The 18,956-nt window shown below is 38.7% G+C and overlaps 1 protein-coding gene across 17 annotated transcripts in view; it reads right to left on the bottom strand.

The window, feature by feature from the left end:
* Window positions 1–18,956, bottom strand: part of LOC110828012 (uncharacterized) — a 66,351-nt gene that overhangs the window by 4,763 nt on the left and 42,632 nt on the right. For 3 of the 17 annotated variants that reach the window (XM_087347039.1, XM_087347037.1, XM_087347036.1), the window contains exons 3-6: window positions 6,617–6,755; window positions 3,400–4,210; window positions 1,204–1,263; window positions 195–322 (exon numbers count right to left, since the gene is read on the bottom strand). In XM_087347039.1, the coding sequence (XP_087203165.1) occupies window positions 195–322; window positions 1,204–1,263; window positions 3,400–4,171 (960 nt within the window). In that variant the 5' untranslated portion in view covers window positions 4,172–4,210; window positions 6,617–6,755. The other 14 variants (XM_087347042.1, XM_087347038.1, XM_087347041.1 and 11 more) reach the window with 13 other exon arrangements.

Here is an 18,956-nt window from a genome sequence, read left to right on the forward strand (position 1 = left end):
CCCCGATACTAAAGTAAGAATGTCCAATCCGAGATAAATTCCAAGAAAAACAATCTCTCAACAGAAAACATTTCCAATGAAATTAGGTTTCTGTTCAATCGTGGATCAAAATTTTGATAGATTCTGATGCACATCTATATATTAAAAAAGTACTTAGAAACTGACCACCAGACATGTGCTTCATGTATTCTCACCTGAGCATAGATATAGTACAGACCCCGCTCTGAGATTTGAATTGCCCCATTCCCTTCTCGCATCTGAAACTTTGACAGCAAGAAGTCACCAGCTCCTTGTTTGTCCACATACCATGGTGCTACCAAACCTGCCACAAGAGTCAAAGTAGTTAGAAATATATTTTTCCTTTGCACTCAAATATCATATAGAGTTGACAAAGCTACCTGCATAGGGGTCGCAGTAGTTTTTGGCCTGTGGAATATTCAAGGGGAAGGCTAGGAGCGAGTGACTTGTATCACAGTATAATGTTTCGTCTGCCTCCATGAAGGACGAGGAACTTATCAGACTGAACGCCCAAACAAAACAAATACACTGATCTTGCCACCTCAAGTACACAGAATAAGTCCGTCTGCCAGCTCCGCTAGCTTCTCCGCCGGCCAAAAACTACTGTGCCTGCTATAATGCCTGATACTACTGAACTATAAAGAGCTAGCACATCATGTTATATACGGATCTTGTACCGCCAGTATAACTTAGGCAGTAAAATGACCGGATGAGCAGGATTAAATTCTTGTCGGGAGTAGATATGTAGACATGTTCACAACCCTGCGGAGCAACTATTGAATTCACTCTGCCCATCCATCTGCACACATATAACTTGAGAATGGTTGAAAGGATTTTAATTAAATTTGATATTAGGGAGTTTTACGAAGACGATGGAAAGGTCAATTTGAAACCGGAAAATCCCTGACGATGATGATGATTAAAATTCTTCAAACAACAATAATGGGCACTTTATGTATAGACCTAAGTGTTTTCTTTTGCATGTGGGTGTGACTGGACGGGGAATCCCTTGACATTCACAAAGGTCAAATTCAAAGTGTTAGCATTCCTTGATGGATAACACGTCAAATACAGTGCCTCCTTTGATAACACACAAAGACAAACCTGAATTTTTTAATACTCCCCAGTATAATCATGTTAGTTACTGCTTTTATCATACAAGTTACATACTAAACAAATACATACTACCTCCATCCTCTATATATACATCAGGCACAGCTCCTTTTAAATGAACCACAGATGGACCTGAAATATTTTAAGAAATCTGATACACTCAAAATACAGCACGATAGTAATAATTATGCTTCAATATAAATCTGTACCGTAGAAAACCATCAACAACTGCATGAATTTCTACTACCCAATATGCAAATTGTGGTGACAGTTCATGAGCATTAAAAATTTCAGCAAATGTTGTTGTTTGTACGAAGGTACAGTCTGGATACAACAATAATGAAAGTGCGACCAGTTTTTCCTTGGTCATCCATTAATAAAAATTAGTCTCTTGAGGCCACATGTGGGAATAGCTTGCACTTTTTCATAAAATCTGGGGAATAGACATTAAGATGAATCAACTTTGACCAATCCCCTTGCAGAGCTTTAATAAGTCCCACAAAATAATAAGTTTTTAAGACCCGTGCCTGAGGATAAAGAAATGATAAATGTTCAGTTCTTGGACACTGGAAAAAAAAACATATGCTTCAAAAAACTGCACAGATTTCATTAACCCAAGATGTAAAAAATATATTTATATGAGTAGTGAAGACAGGTGAAAGTAGTACAGACATGAACATCTAAAAATGTCAACTGCACTTACGCTACACCTCGGTGTTTAGTTTACATAATAAAAAAGCTTAAAATAATTGTGATAATTATGATTAAGACAAGTACAATTTTTGATTTTATTATTTTCTACATACTGCAAGACAAAATGAGATTTTTCATGTGTAATTTCAAAAGAAACCACGCTATTTTTAAAAATCGGATTGTATCTTTATTTCATTGAACATTGTTGTAATATCCAGACTGCAGGTACCTCATTGTTTCCTATATGTACCTTAATAGGTATAATTATGAATGATCAATTAACAGATAAATCTTATGATTCCAAAGGGTTCTGACAATGGCATAATACAATCTGGGTTGCTGGGTTCTTGGACCTTATCCATTTTGAGAACTCGATCTGTCCTCATCTTCAGGAGTAGTGAAGGGGGCACCTACTCTGTGAAGTCCATTAGAATAAGCCAATTCCAATCATTGGACCTGTTTTATAACATCAGCCAATGGGCAAGGTCCAAATACCTAACAACGCAGAAAATATATTTTTATTAAAACACTTTTAAGGACTACAATAACAAACCTGTTGGACATTGCCTCTCAGATTAGACAGCATGCAAAAGGATTAGTATTAAAAAAATCTAGTAAATTGTTTGCCTGTAGGCATAAACGCAATAATTGCCTGTTCTCGTATTTATACGACGATAAAGAGTTCCATTACAGACTCGCAACGAAATCACTACTTAATGCTAAACAAAACCAAATTTACTAAATGCACCAAACTATATTTAGATTTTGTTTCCATCAGAGCATAAAGTATCTCTTAAGCAGGAGTTCTCAACCTGTGGCCTAGCATTGTGTTTTATGTAATCCTAATTTTTTTGGTCACTCTGTATGATTAAAAACAGCTGATTATCAGTGAATATTCTATTTGTCTGTACCGAGCGCATAAGCAACTGTTCAGCTTAATGATGAACAAAAAATCAAGAACTAGGATTTGTCTTCTTGCTGAACAATTAAAGGGGTGTCAACCTCAAGAAAAATTTGTCTGGCAAAGAAAAAGAAAAAAAGTGTTTCAGTTTTAACACTGAAGCCCTGTCAAAGACAATGGGTGAATGCGGGCCCCAGGCACGGAAGATGTCAAGAACTCCTACTTTTAAAGACAGCCCAAGTAAAATAATCAAATGATGATGGATCTAAGCAGCAAAAGCACGGTAATCTGTCAAATTATTCACATCAATTTGAATCAGCTTTCAGTCCCTCAATAATATGTAGTTCCCCTCTTCAAATAGTGAAATTTTATTGATTTCACAAAAGTAATATTGTTCAAAAATCTTGTATGTTAAAACTCATGGTATTTTGTATGAAAGATCTCAGTCAAGTTTAATTATCTTTACCATCTTCTAATTATGTAAACCAAGTGCGTTACAACCACCAGACAACCTAGAACCTCCCAATCATAACAAGACTGAAGCATGAATTGACAAAGAACAGTTAATACAACATAGCAACAGCAATAAATATTTCAAAAGCTGGACAAGACAAACAGCGACAATGCAGAGACAATTTTTCAAGCATTTTGAAATGCAAGAATATTCAGTGTACCACGGTTCTTTCTTTTGTTGTTCAGGTGACGACGACCCTCAGATGGCTTATGATTACCTCTTCTATTAGAACGCTTCTCTCTGTCCACTCTCAAACCTTCTCCTGTTGCAACATCTTCACGGCTAGATGAGCCATCTGCCCTGAACAGAATGTCAAGAGGAGATGCTGAAGTATTGTTAATATTTTCCAATTTTAGTTCCTGTAATATGTGAATTGTTTCAACGTCATCTGAAACTACATAATCCACGACAGACGAATCATAAGGCAATGAAACCGTAGAAGTGGGTAAAAAATTAGAATGTTCAACACCTGAGTACATAGATCTGTTAATCATGTCTGTCACATTTACAAATGTTGTATTTCCCACGATACTGCGATATTTATATGTCAGACTTCTCACTGTGCTCTGCAGAGCGTCAACTTCCTGGTTTAAACTGCCTGATTTCTCTGCCAGAATCTCTACTTGCTGTTTCAGAGCCATGATATTCTGTTCCATCACGGTAAGTTCTGAATCCTGGTATCTCACCAATAGAACCAGAGACAAGATACTGAAAATGCAGAAGAGAATGCTACAGTGGCTGAAAAATGCTGCAGTCTTGAAACATGGAACAGACAGGTTAGTGTCGATCTGTAAATCCACCACAGTGCAGTTTTTCGGCACAGGAACGCATATCGTTGTTTGTGATCCTCCAGGTCTTGCAACGCAATTAGTAAACGACTTTGCTACCTCTTCACGTTTTGCATTTTTATCAAGTTTCAACACACGGTCCATTATATTATGAAGAATTTTGTACTCTTATTAGTTTAAGGCCTGAAACAAAACAAACATCATACATAATAATTATGCAATGAAAGGATAGATAACATTTATGTTGCAGACAAAAATTTATGATCACACAGCAATGGCTGGTTCAATACTGTTATTTTTATTTATTTATTTTATATGACCCATTCTTCAAGTGCCTGAGCACTGTGGGTCCCAACTTTTTGTTGGCTCTGATCTATATAGACAGTTGGTAGGACTCCTTGGATGAGTGATCGGCCTGTCGCAAGGCCTCTACCTGTACACAGGACAGCACAACATAGAAAGTCACGGACAAACATCCATGCCTTGAGTGGGATTCGAACCCACGATCCCAGTGACCAAGTGGCACAAGGCCCACACCTCAGAGCCACTGTGACAGCGCCAATACTGTCATATAGTTGAAAACACAGACACTATGTCAGAAATATAAGAAATATATTCATAGCACTAGATGTAGTGATTAGCTCTGTGCTCTGACCACCATACCCCACAGGGAAGTAGCCCAGTACCAAATTGATCAAAGACTGGGAAGTCCCCTGAGACATGGCAAAGAGAATAATTTTGCCCAACTCATCTAATCCAGGCCATACCCTGGTCACTATAACTAACCAGCAAAGTATGTAAATTAAATTTAGAGGACATACAGAATATCACAAAGGATGAAGGTGGAAGTCAACCAGCGGACGAACCTGACCAGAGGTTGAACACATTCTAAATTCCAGATTTCATGAAGAATTTCCATAGCGTTTTGTTCCAAAAAATGTGTCCATGAACCTGTGTGACACTTTCTAACAGACAACTCTGCATCAGCTACCTGCAACTGCATATTACACATATTTGATGTTACCTTCTTTATCTGAAGGTCATCCCTATCCACAACACGTGAATGAGAGGCTACAGTGACAAAACAGCCATTTATTTCTTAAATATATGGAACAACTGATTTTATGGCTCCCATACATCATAGTTTTTCAACAGAGAATACTGCATATTATCAAAATACCAAGACTAAACAGCAATGGAGAAGTGCATAGCACATAGAAAAGAAAAGTTTCCTGCCAAAAACCGTTCACTGCATCAGCATCTGAATACCCATTTCTTTGGAAGAAGTCTTTTGCTAACCTTACCTATACATAAAAGAATTCACTTACTTCTGTTGGCAGCATTGTGTACTGTAAACTTAGCTTTGTGCAGAAGCTTGAAACGCATACGAAATATCTGACGTCCTATAATATTTCGGATGTATTTCAAAAGAATGACAAACGCATAACGTTAATACCGACAAGAAAGCAGCTTGTGTAAATACCTTGTACCACCACTGATAACGTTCAAATACAAATGCTCAGTATAAAATCCAAGTTCTGTATTTATATTGGTCGATTTACAAAACACTTGCATATGCTTCGCCTAATGTCATAACGTATCACGTTTTAACAGCTACTATCACAGTAAATATGTACTTTATTTTTCTCAATTTCCCGCACAAACAAGAAACTCCAAAACAATAGCTAACAGGTCTACCAACAACGAAATATGAATTGGTACATATAATGGTTTCCTTACGTTTCAACTTTTTTCAGACAAGTTTCCTAATGAAAAACACAATAATTATGTTACTGTTATATACATCACCACACATTGTTAGGCGGACAGTCTTCTGTATAGTGAGCTCAACTTAATAGTAAATTAATATCGTCACACTGGAATTCGTATTTGGCGCGTTCGGAACGAAACGTTGCAAACATGCAGCTGTTTATTCGCCATGTCGCCTATCGTCTAGATACGGCATCTATGAATAACTTTTATTAACACTGATATTTAGGGGTTCTGCTAAAATTTGTCGGCGAATTCCAATTTTAGTGAAAACGGGTAAGAAAAATTTCAGTTTACGTAAAAACCACATGCGTTTCTGCGCACATCTTGCGAAATATTTACCGGCGCGAATTATGCTTCGAAAATGTGAAGTTAAATACTTATGTCGGCAATACAACACGCAAGTTAACTTCCTTTTCGGAACGAATTTGCACAAAACCATCTGAAGGCAAAAATATAAAGCGAAGGCGCCAGAATTTGTATGCTACACGTACATTTCCAGCCACGCATAGCTTAACGGTCTTCGTCTGCTGCAATTGCTACGGAAGATGAATAATCGCGTACTATAAAATCTAAAAAAAAAGAATATCAGGAAACGAAACTACTTCCGTGGTTTTGACATGAAAAAAAATGACTTAAAATATGAAAGCATGACATACTATCAAGTACGTACTGTGAGATATTCCATCAACAAAAGTTGGTAATATCAATACAATAAAAATACGATTATGAATTTTATAGATGAAGGCAGACTAGCACTAATTCAAAATGAACTCCCAATCAAATAGATATATCTAAAGCGCTAATCATTATACCAACCTGTTGAGTTTATTATTCTGAAGTCCAATTATTTCAGATGAAACTGAGACCAGACATTGGCGATAATAACTGAATGCCGAATGGAAGACGATGTTCTTGAAGAGGTCGCAAACTCAATACTACTGGTCTTGGGCTTTACCTGAGGAAAAACATAAAATATGATGCCTTGGGTAGCCTAGTCATAACAGTGTAGGCTTGGATTAGACAGAAGAAGTGGTTTTTCCGCAGTACAGCTGTGGCTTATGCTTTTGCAGCATTTCCAAAATAGCATGACCTATACCTTAAAAGCTCCTCCCTTATTTCTACCTCGGTACCATATAAAAGAAAATTACGAAGGAACTGACTAGTATACGGATACGTAACTAACTCCATAGAGTAGAGTCCCTGAAAATTTAATAGTCGCTCAGCTGGTCAGGAAATCCTCGTTTTGTTTCATGTTTCCGGTTATTGATTTTTCCCTTAAGTTACTCAGTCATGGTGAGAAAAACTGTCAGTAACACAGCAGCTTCAGATTTTAAATTAAATATTTATTTGTAGACGAATTTCATTAATAAATATATCTTTATAAAAACTTGATTTACTGAATAATCTATTAGTTACAATCTATAAATACTGCGACAAAAGTCTGTTCGTAGTTACTGAGGAAAACCAGGTAATACCCTAGTGAGGACAGCTGGTAATCTATTGAATGTAGATGTTAAAAAATTCCTATGATATAACTGGAGAGAACTAAGTATTTTATTGTGAGCCTGCCAATATGGTCAGAAAATGGTGGGTTTAGACACACCAGTGGTCAAGAGTTTGTAGTAACGGTTTAAAATAGCAAACCAAACAAAAGCAGGTCGAAGGGGTACGCTGGGTAAACCTTTTCACAATAATGGAAATAAGCCCGGTCAGCTACTGTCTCCCCACGCAGACTGCACAGCTATAAAAGTACACACACTTCGCGAAAAACGGTTATCCGCACCAAATGTAAGTAAACAAGATAACGAAAATTATTTCCGCCACTCCACATGATCCTAAGTCAGCTCAATCCAGCTTCCATATCTTGTCCAACACGTAAATCCATTGACAACACTGTAAGAAATTCTGTGTGGTTTAAAGCTAGTAACTGCGTCTGTAGATAAATACCACAGAAGTAAAACACACATTGTTGCCGGCTAAACCAGCGGGATCAACTCTGGCAGCATAGCTGATTCGCAGTAACTTGATAGATGGCATCACTTGGTCAGTGCAATTTGAGGATTTGTCAGCCTATCAATATCAAATTGTGATAAAATGAGAGAAATTAAGTTTTCGCAGCGGTGATTGAAAATACATGTTGTGGTCTCAAGGTTGCGCTGAGGATGAAGGCAACACGTTCGTCCAAAACGCTTGGATGATGGAATGAATAATGAACCGAAATTTCTGGGGGTAAAAGCCTTGCAGATTATAAGTTTCTGGGTAATTCTGTGTTACCGACGTACGTATGTTTGCTTATGGTAATGGTCCAAAGCACTAAAGATGCTTTTAAATGTAATTTTACTCTGCAGCAACAAAACTTTGTTTAAAAATATCTGAGATTTAGTATTTGCGAGAGAATGAGGTTAGAATCCTGTGGTACATTATTTTTATCCGAAAGACGGGTTTATGGGATACTAACTTATTTTAAATAGATCATAACAATGATCTATAAGGTCATATTTCATATTTATCACCTTGTACCACTACAATTAACCTCGATCCAAAACAGCAAACCATAAAACAAGTTCTGATAAACAGGAATGCATTATATTATAGTGTAACTATTCCATGGCTTTTTCAAACATGGCCACCGTGCGTCAATTGGTCTAACATACACGCGGGCAGTTATATGGTGGAGCCTATGAAATTCTGCCTTCCCTATTATGAATTGTGGACGAAAACAGGTGAAGTATCCGAAACGCTGTTTTATTTTTACAATATCCGATAATGGACAACGTCTAGAAATCCAGCAATCTGTCTATATAATAAGAAACTGTTGGCTGCTGTTTAAGGGATCCTGGGCTTGAAATTTCGTATCGATCATGTTTCCTGGATTGTGATGCGACTCTGTGTGACCTTGTATGGTTACCAACGTTTCCAAAAAAAAGTACCGCTACCATCTTCGCCTTAAATTCGCCCTGAATATGGAAGTGGTTCGTTTCTACGAAACGTTGGTAAACACCTACAAAGACTAAGATATGCAACAACCCAGAATACTCGTAGCCGTGAGAATCTAAAATTTCACCAAACGGTTTATAAACTTTCTGTATCTTCAACTGTTCCTGATATATTCAGATATCCCTGAAATCTTTCGGATAAACAGATCAGAATACTAAAAGCTATTTTTATATAGCAAACAGCAAATACCTGTTACATTGGGACGGATTCCAAATTACCCGCGGCATTTCTTAGCCTTTGAATTTTGTTATTCTTTCCCGTCATCCCACTTTAGCACAAGCTGTGGGTGGAATGATAACAGATGGCGTTACAAACACGCCCACTTTCCAAACCACAGAATGTGCACGAATATAGCCAAACCTGCTTCGAGATATTTTTTTGTGAAACATCTAGCGAAGACGACGTAAATTCTCAGTGAGGATAGCCAATTTTCCAGATGAGATTCGAACAGCGTGTATCCATAATGCAGTGTTAAATCTTACGTTTCAGGTCGAAACAAAATATATCAATACGTTTGTCTTTTCTGGTCCAGGATCTCGTCAGTATTTTTGGAGGTCGTCTTCTGAACTTTACCCTTTGCGGTCTCTGTCGGACTGAGTCCGACATTTAAATATCCGAGTTCCGGTCCGATGTCGGACTGAGTCCGACATTTAAATATCCGAGTTCCGGTCCGATGTCGGACTGAGTCCGACATTTAAATATCCGAGTTCCGGTCCGATGTCGGACTGAGTCCGACATTTAAATATCCGATTTCCGGTCCGATGTCGGACTGAGTCCGACATTTAAATATCCGAGTTCCGGTCCGATGTCGGACTGAGTCCGACATTTAAATATCCGAGTTCCGGTCCGATGTCGGACTGAGTCCGACATTTAAATATCCGAGTTCCGGTCCGATGTCGGACTGAGTCCGACATTTAAATATCCGAGTTCCGGTCCGATGTCGGACTGAGTCCGACATTTAAATATCCGAGTTCCGGTCCGATGTCGGACTGAGTCCGCCACGTATTTTACGAACTTTTACGTGATCTGGACTCAAACTGAGGCTTGCAAACATTCATTCAAGCCTTCTTCTTTGTACTAGTTCTATCCTAGTTTTCCTGGTAAGACTTCTAATAGTGAAAGGCGGCAGGAGAGAAAAGAACGTTTTATTCTGACACGTGCCGAAGGAAGCCAGGATTCCACACCAAGTGTTTTACCATACATCATATAGAGACGTAATATCATCGTGTGTAGCTGTCATATTTACTTAGAATAAGAGTGTTTTATATCTGATAAAGTTATAAAACAAATATCCCATCTTCGTAATTGGAAATTATATATTTTTTTTATTATTTTTGATTAATCTACCGCTGACATGTGCATATTCTTTCGTCTTCTTATCAAGCATTCTTTATGTGTAGTGACTTCGTCGATTACACTTCGCATTCTGTTTCACATTCCTGGTGTTGAATTTGGTCTTGATCTTTGGAACACAATCAGCGCGATAGGAAACACAGCTCTGAGAATATGAAAGCCAATGCTTATACATCGTATATCTGCATGCAATAAGAGATGTTTAGACGTTGCAAAAGTCATATCTACCGACTTGGAGTTGCTTTATTCTCTACGGACCGACAGGATGCAAAAAGGCAACACTTTAATCACCACTTAGGCAATGTCCTACGTAAGCGATAACACGCGAGCTATGCCAGCTGCATAAGCAGCATGGGGTGTAAGATTCGTTGAAGAGTCAGATGATGAAGATGTTCCATCTCCTTCATCCTTCCTACTATAAACATATTAATTTTCAAAGTTATATTCACCAATCACTATCAACTGATGACGAAAATATTTTAAGGTAAGCAACGGCGGGGGTCTGGTGCCCTACTGCGATGCGTCTCAACTAAAATTATAATCCCCAAGCGATTAGGACAGAAGTGTAGAAACTTCCATTTCTCGGAAATAATAATCCTGGGGTCTCGGGTTCGATTCCCGGCGGTGACCGAATTTATAACTTGTGTTGGGCAAGGCCGTGGTCTAGGCAACACGGAGTTTTCCTCCGTGGCATCCCAACAATTACTCCATTCACACACAGAAGAAGGCAATGGCAAACCACTTCTGGATCATCTGCCAAGAACGTATATGAACAGGTCCCAGTCCGAGAAAAGGATGGAAGGATCCTGTTCATATGGACCTGTCGTCACACAGAACACTAAATAAATAATAATGGGTATCCATTTTAGTTTTCGTCCTCAGCAAAGTCTTGAGCTGAATTTGTTACTTTCCTTGTTTGTAGCAACAATACAAGTCCGAATACTTACCGCATTGTTAATCTACTCGTTTAAATAATATGTTTAGCGATCTTAATTAACAATAGAGTTAAGTAATGCATCGTGTTGAGATGTCTTTCAACAATGCTCTGACATAAATTTGGTGTTGTGTATACGTAACAATTGGAAGTGTTAATAAATTATGCAACACTAAAGCTGGTACTTGGAAAACAAGGCGAATTAGTTTACAATACGACACTAAACTTATATATGAACACGTACTTCATTTAAATGAAATTTTACTAGTCTTTTACGTATAAATCTTCAGAGCGAAGTCGCTGGTAGCTAAACAGCAGGAAGCCTTGTTATTAGAGTCGAGTCTCCTTAGCTCTGTAACTCTGGCGTAGCTCATGTCACTCGAATTTCCGGAGATAAAGACTACCGGAAGTTCCAGGTAACTATGGTAATCTCCTTCGTGCAGTGTCGATGTTAAAAAATGTGAATAGTTACGCATTAAAATTATGACGATTGGACGGAAGGTGGGGTACCGTTCTTAAAACATTTATCCATAAATTGATGACAAAGTTTTATTGGACCGATATGAATAAAATTAAACTCTCCCCCGATTAATTTAGTCTACACCAAATCGAAGTTTATTCAGTAATTTCAAATATAAAACATGGACTTTCTTTATATTCGTATCAGTTCAGTCCATGAATTTTTAAAAATATGGACATGACCATGGAAATTAGGTCAATCTGCCATACATGTTATAAAATATATTTCTATGGTAACCAGCGAACCGTATGACCTACATTTGAAGTAGGCTACCCGTCGTATTTTTTTAAAAAATTTTCTTGTAAGTGCTGCTAGCTTGAAAGAAGTCTCTGTCGCATGGCCTTTCAAAAATCGGCAACAAATAATATAAATTAAGAGCATTTTCAAGTCATCTCCATTAAAAGCAACTGTGTCAGTTCATGTTACAGACCTGCCCTTGTATGGATTCTACATCTGTGCCAACCACGCAAAACATTCTTACGTAACAGCAACAAATTCCTAAAAAAAAAAAATTCTCCGTTCCTTGTGTGTCCAGATTTCGTTCCTGTAAGGTCGTACAAAAATATTTATATTACGCATTCTTCTTTTATAATATTCCTCGGTTACATTTCTGTGTGTGTGAAGTCTGTCTGTCGAAAAGACTGATTTAATATCACGTAATTTGTCTCGGAAAAGCATCTTCATGTTTCTTCGTGTTCTTGGCAGACAAATTTGTCAAAACGTCTCACTCTGATAACAGAACTTTTGAAGCCTCCGTGCAGACAAAATGCTTTTTAAGCTTACATTCGACCGTGTATTTAATATCTCGATGTCAAAATTTCTCTTGGCTGGTCGTACACTCTCTCCCATATAAGCAACGAAGTGTTCCCCAGACTCTACGCACAGTGACGTCTTATTATTATTTAGTGTTCTGTCTGACGACAGGTCCATATGAACAGGATCCTTCCATCCTTTTCTCGGACTGGGACCTGTTCATATACGTTCTTGGCAGATGATCCAGAAGTGGTTTGCCATTGCCTTCTTCTGTGTGTGAATGGAGTAATTGTTGGGATGCCACGGAGGAAAACTCCGTGTTGCCTAGACCACGGCCTTGCCCAACACAAGTTATAAATTCGGGCACCGCCGGGAATCGAACCCGAGACCCCAGGATTACAAGGCCAGCGTTCTAACCGTGAATAATTATGCTTGCAGGCGATTAAATCAAAAATAGGTAAATATCAACAAGAGTGAATGAGACTTCTCAACAGGGTTGTGGAGTTGACACCAAAATTTCCGTTTTAGGTACAGTCGTAATTGTAACGTTCAATTTATCAGAATTTCCTCACTAAAATTCTGAACGCATTTCCAGTACCTCAGTAACACTACTGATCTCTAAAGTCACGAAGTTCTAGTATCCCATTATTCTCTCATCATAAGTGCAATCTTTCATAAGCCACCTTGTTTTCAAATTTCCCTCATTGAGCCATTACAGCCAACTCCTAAAATGCTTTATTATTATCTAGTGCAGGGGTGGCCAACCCAAATGATCTTTCGGGCCACTTTGGAAATGCATCATAACTCCGCGGGCCACATATAAAATTATATATCCCCATATTAGATTTAGATACACTATAGACATTTTTTTGGAGTGAAAAATTGAAACATAATGAGTTATTATTATTGTGTTTACTATTATTCTTACATGTAAACATAGATAATATAATAATACTACTTTGGCCATTATAAAATAAATATATTTTGTAAAAGTGTGATGAATCTCGCGGGCCGGAAAAATGTTCAAGGCGGGCCACATGCGGCCCGCGGGCCGCGGGTTGGCCACCCCTGATCTAGTGTTTTCAGAAGAAAACCGGGGACACACAAGTAATTTTTTTAAACTTATTATTTTCCTAATTTTATCAAACCTTATTGCTACGCGGCATAGATGACTTTAAACCTTGTGCTTTATTCCTTCCAGTTTAATACAACAATTCTTCTGGATGAGACAGAGTGCGGCCTGCCGTGTTTGACAAATTTATGTTTAAGCTCACCTTTAAGCTCACATAATAACCACGAACTGATGTGAGACACACATGGGCATGACGTCAGGAAAACTTGTCCCTGGCATTATCATCTGGAGGACTACTCGACCTTAAACTTGACGCAGTTGTAATTAGGGGTCGCTCAGTTGACAGTGCCTTAAGGAGCGTACACATCAGTGAAAACAAGTGTACCAACAGTTCAAGAACAAAATGGGCGAATATCTCAAGAACAAAATGGGCGACCAACCCACGACACCTCCCAAACGAAAAGTGTTTTAATTTTATCCTCCGGAAGTGGCCATTTTGAAAACTTCAAGTAAAATACTATATTTACGACGCGCTTATAAAATATTTGAAAGGACAGACAGGAAAAGTAATTAAATTACATGCAAAATCGTAAGGAAAACACAGTAATATACATGTCAATTGTGTATCCAGACTTCTGCAGCCATATGAGTTTCCGGAACAGATGCATTTTAAATACTCACAAACGTGCTCATGACATGTACACGACAAGGACATTACGAATGTGATTGAAGTTTAAGAGAATTTATGTTCCTTTGTGCAAAAGCACTGTTTACATAACATCACCTTGGGACTTATTTAATTATACATATACACAAACCACATATAATTTAATATGGTCATTTGTCCTTTTATATCTTATTTTAAAACTATCTTCCGTCTACTGCTACAAATTACAAAGAGTTATACGAGAGCGCTGGATCACGCAACTTCTCACACCCGCTAGAAGCTCGAAATAAAAATAAAAAAGGATTTCGTTGCTTACGAGATGAGTTAGTACGGGATGCGGTTTCGCCATCAGCGGCATTCCTGAGAGCATTACTCAATCTGATCTTCCTTCCCCTACGCCACACATCCGCATTTATAAAATAGTTCGCCTACGACTTCTACGAAAATCGTTATCCTATCGTATGCAACATCGATTCTGCGCGGGTAAAATCTTTCGAGTTCAGACGAACTTCGACTGTTACTAAGTTCATGCTGTTTAATTTAAACGTGAAACAAAATGCTGGAGACTTTTTTATTTTCCCATTCCAGGTTCGTTTACAAACAAACACTAAAAAAAGTGTCGTTTGTCCACGTGCAAAAACATTAGTTTCGCTTAAGAGATTCTGATGAGACTTTATTCCGGGCAGTTCCGCTAAAACCTGTCGACACATTTCAGTTTTTAGTCCGAATAAAAAGAAAAATATTTTTGTCGAAGACGCCAACAGTTTTAAGTAAGCCTCCAATGGCACAACCTCCATACTAAATTTAACCCCAATCTACCCAGTGATTTTCGAGATAAATCATGCGGACAGACGGACACGACCAGCCCATAATGCGTTCCTTCGACGCATTCCGTGCAAAGAACACATAATAACAGGCATTTTACATGAACAACTTTTCAAACACCTGCTCGCGAAAGTGACTAGGTGGGGAATCCCCGCTTATTAATATTTAATTCCCAGGGAATCCCTGTGGTGACGCCATAACCCACCCAAACATGGTCCAGACGACGCCACCGACGAAAGGGTTGACTTCAGACAATTTTGACGTTGAAGATATCCGTCTTCTGGGTTATTGCGCTGTGTAGTCTGGTCGCCCTGATGACGGAGGCAGTATGACCTCTGAAACGTTGGTTAACATCGACCAGACTACACAGCGCAACAACCTAGAAGACAGAAATCTTCATACTCATCGCCCTGATGATGGAGGCAGTATGACCTCTGAAACGTTGGTTAACATCGACCAGACTACACAGCGCAACAACCCAGAAGACGGATATCTTCATACTCACCACTGTGAGAACCTCAAGTCTTACAATTTCGACGTTCCTTACGCAGTTTTCAAAAGTAAAATTTTTGTGAACGCGTAAGAATTGTCGCTCTATGCATGGATTTCCTAACATGTTACTTTAATTCTTTTTTTTTCTATCTTGTCATTCATTTCTTTCTGGAGGAACACAAATAAACAACATAATGGGAGAAATTGCACAATAAGAACCTGACAGAATGCATTATTCGTGTGATTAAATCAGGGAGATCAATTCGACAAGTGGCATATGATGCTGCGATATTCACGAGGGAACACACGTGCTTGCTGTAGGAGAACAATCTATTGGGATACAATAGAGAAATCGCCTTTCACTGGGTAAACGAGAATGAATGAATGAATGACAAATTCAATGGAAAGAACAAAAGACGGTGGAGATTCTGACGTCTAATTTTTTATCCGTAGCTCAAGACGCCCACCTACACAGACCTGAAGGCACCCATTTGTGTAAAGAAACAACTATTCGGCTCGCAATAGTGGGCGAAATCCAAACAAACAGTAAACACCACAAAGCAATAGAACAGAGAACGAGGCTGGTATTAAAAGGCACATAGAGCTGAGAGTTTCAGGAGATTACTATAGACGAAGATTCATGACGTGTTAATTAAACATCATGTTAACGAGTATCCGCATCTTCAAGCATTTCAATGAGGTGACAACTTGAAAAAAAATAAATTTGAGAATTGATGTACTTAAAAACTGTTAAAAATATAACCTCTGTTAAATCACAATCTTTGTCCAAAAAATATAAAATAATAACACGACGTTTTAATGACTGTAACTGGGGAATTTAAATCTGATACGACGAGACTGTGTCTACAAATTTTGTGCAGCATTTTTTGTGTCTTGTGTTTAAAATACCAAAGACAAAAGGCTGTCAGTTTGAATTTCTGATGTAAACTGAAGTCTCCTTCGGAACATTTCTAATTTGGTCGATGCTGACTTTGGTTACGGAGGTCAGTACCTTGATCGCTTATTTGTTTGAGATGTTAACATTAGTTTCAAATTATCCGCTGCTGAAATCTGCTAAGAACACGGGGGAGCTGTTTCCCCTCTCTGACAGTCTCGCCCCGCGGCGTTCGCTGTCTTAACTCCTTCGCCAAAGACCTTGCTTCGAGGAGGCACGGCTCAGCAAAATGAGGCTGGCATATCCAGATGCATTCACTTCAAGGCGGGGCCCTGCAACGGCATTTGCAGGCCGCGTGGGTGAAATCACGGTGGCGCAGACGGCGAAACACGAAGCCTCGCAAAGTTCGGCTCCCCTGGACTCACAGGAAATCGTAACAGGACTTAATTTGAGGTCGAAACATTCTGAATGGCAAACTGTTACATAAACCGATAAATATATGTACCAGACGCTATAAAAATGAATAATTCAGAATTTTGCCCACAGAATGGATATATTTTCGCATAATAAACACCGATTATTTTCTCCAAACAGCATAAATCAGATCTTCAATGAGAAAATAAATTCAATTCTAAAGGGTTTTGACGACGCTAGTTTACAGACAGTGACAGAGAGACTAGCTCTATCTTAGACCAGTGGTTTTCAACCTTTTTTGTTCGCGTACCCCCAGATATAATTTCTCTTCAACTTTGTACCCCCAAAGTTGTTGGTGTATAATTCAAGTTATACGTAGTATACAATCTACATATAAAATAAATTAAACAAATTACATTACTGATTATTCAGTGTTTATCATAAAATAATATATATATTTTTTTAAATTTTACGTACCCCCAGGGGTACGCGTACCCCAGGTTGAATACCACTGATCTAAGGGACCCAACAAAGTAGGTACCTCTCACCTGAAGACGGAGACAGAACCAACCTCCGAAACGTCGTGATTTTAAAAAAACAGACGATGGAAAAGTCCTGACAACGAATTTTAAGACAAAATAAATGTTTTCTTTGAGGTACGGACTAAATATTGGAATGTTATTTGGCGACACTCATAGGAGATGAGGTTTCCACGGCGGTGAGAACGAAGATGGCCGTCTTCTGGGTTGTAGCGCCGTGTAGTCTGGTAGAAGTTTACCGACGTTTCTGAGGTTATTGCTGCCTCCATCATCAGGGCAACGAGTCACTCATCGCCCTGATGATGGTAGGCCACAACCCAGAAGACAACCATCCTCGTATCAAAATTCCGCCCTAAAGTAGATTTCCCCATTTTAACATAAAAATTACATCAAATTCCGCCTTCGAAAAGTTAAAAAATGTGAGTCGCTGTTCAACGTCTCTCCTCGTTCCACTTCCAAACGCGTTGCGTTCTCTTCAACCTACCTTTACTAGAAGGACGAACGGGCAAGGTCTGGGAACCTTTATAACAGTAAATATGTTTCCACCCTTTCTCTCATTTGTCCTCTTCAAAGGGTTAAACAGCAGCGCCAAGAACCTCCGGACAACAGAGGGGTTATGAATGTTCTTGAGAAGAACAAGGCCTTGTGGAAAGTGGGACTTGGTGGAGGCATAACACTCATAAAAGCTTAAGTACTAACAACATTTTAGCCGGAAACCCTGTGGGGAAGAGACAATTCCGAATACCTGGATGACGTCAAAGCGAACATTGAAATAAATTTTAAAAAAAAAATATAGTACGGGATGTGGTGATACACACAGAATTCATCTGCACCCATCAAATAAGAATCTCTTGGTGAGGAAAACCACCATTTTTTTTGTAACCCTCGTACTTACTACGAATCAAGTCATGGGACAGTGGAGGTATACATCCACCGCTTTATTTCGACACATATCAGCTTCACGCTCCAGCCGTATTTTCGTCATGAAAACTGTCCATGGTACCCACTGGGTGAACCCCAGAGACGGTCTAAACGCGGAAAAAAAAAAATATATTTTCTGTTCTTGCCAGAAATCGAACCTCCCTCGTCCATCTTGCAGTTTGACAAAACATACAGAGGATTAATGTTTTAAAACTTCAGATATTTTACGCTGTATACATGTGCAAACGATGTGTTAAGAAATTGGCAGTTCAAAGAGAGTTACAATCGATTTCTCATACCTCACACTGATATCTTAATATTATCCTTAAAACTGATCCCATGGTCGGGAGGCCAGCGAGCATGAACCTATTTTAATTTATTTGTTCTTATATGGATCGAGACTGTGAGTGCGTGAACTACACTGCACGAATAAGTCACGGCGCCATATTTCTTTTCAATTTCTTCTTCTGAATAGGCAGGTTTGGTAATCCAACGGGATAATAGCGACTTCGTGGCGCCACGCGGACAATCCGCAAATTACCTCACCTGCATTGCAAGAATAGAATATTACACGTATGAAGATCTGATATTATATGTGGTTACTCTAATACTCACACGGGCCCTTATCGAGTTTTTCCTTGTGAATTTACTGAATATCACAGGCATTTTCTAAAGGTTGTTATATATATTTGTTTATCTACACATATTATTTCCCAAATCAAAAAGAATGACGGTATACCCCGACAACCGACCAAAAAAACCCAGAAGGATCTC

This window comes from Zootermopsis nevadensis, unplaced genomic scaffold, assembly GCF_977971745.1.
Source record: "Zootermopsis nevadensis isolate Lab colony 2312 unplaced genomic scaffold, Znev_1.0 Znev_ptg000011l, whole genome shotgun sequence".
Taxonomy (NCBI): Eukaryota; Metazoa; Arthropoda; class Insecta; order Blattodea; family Termopsidae; genus Zootermopsis; species Zootermopsis nevadensis.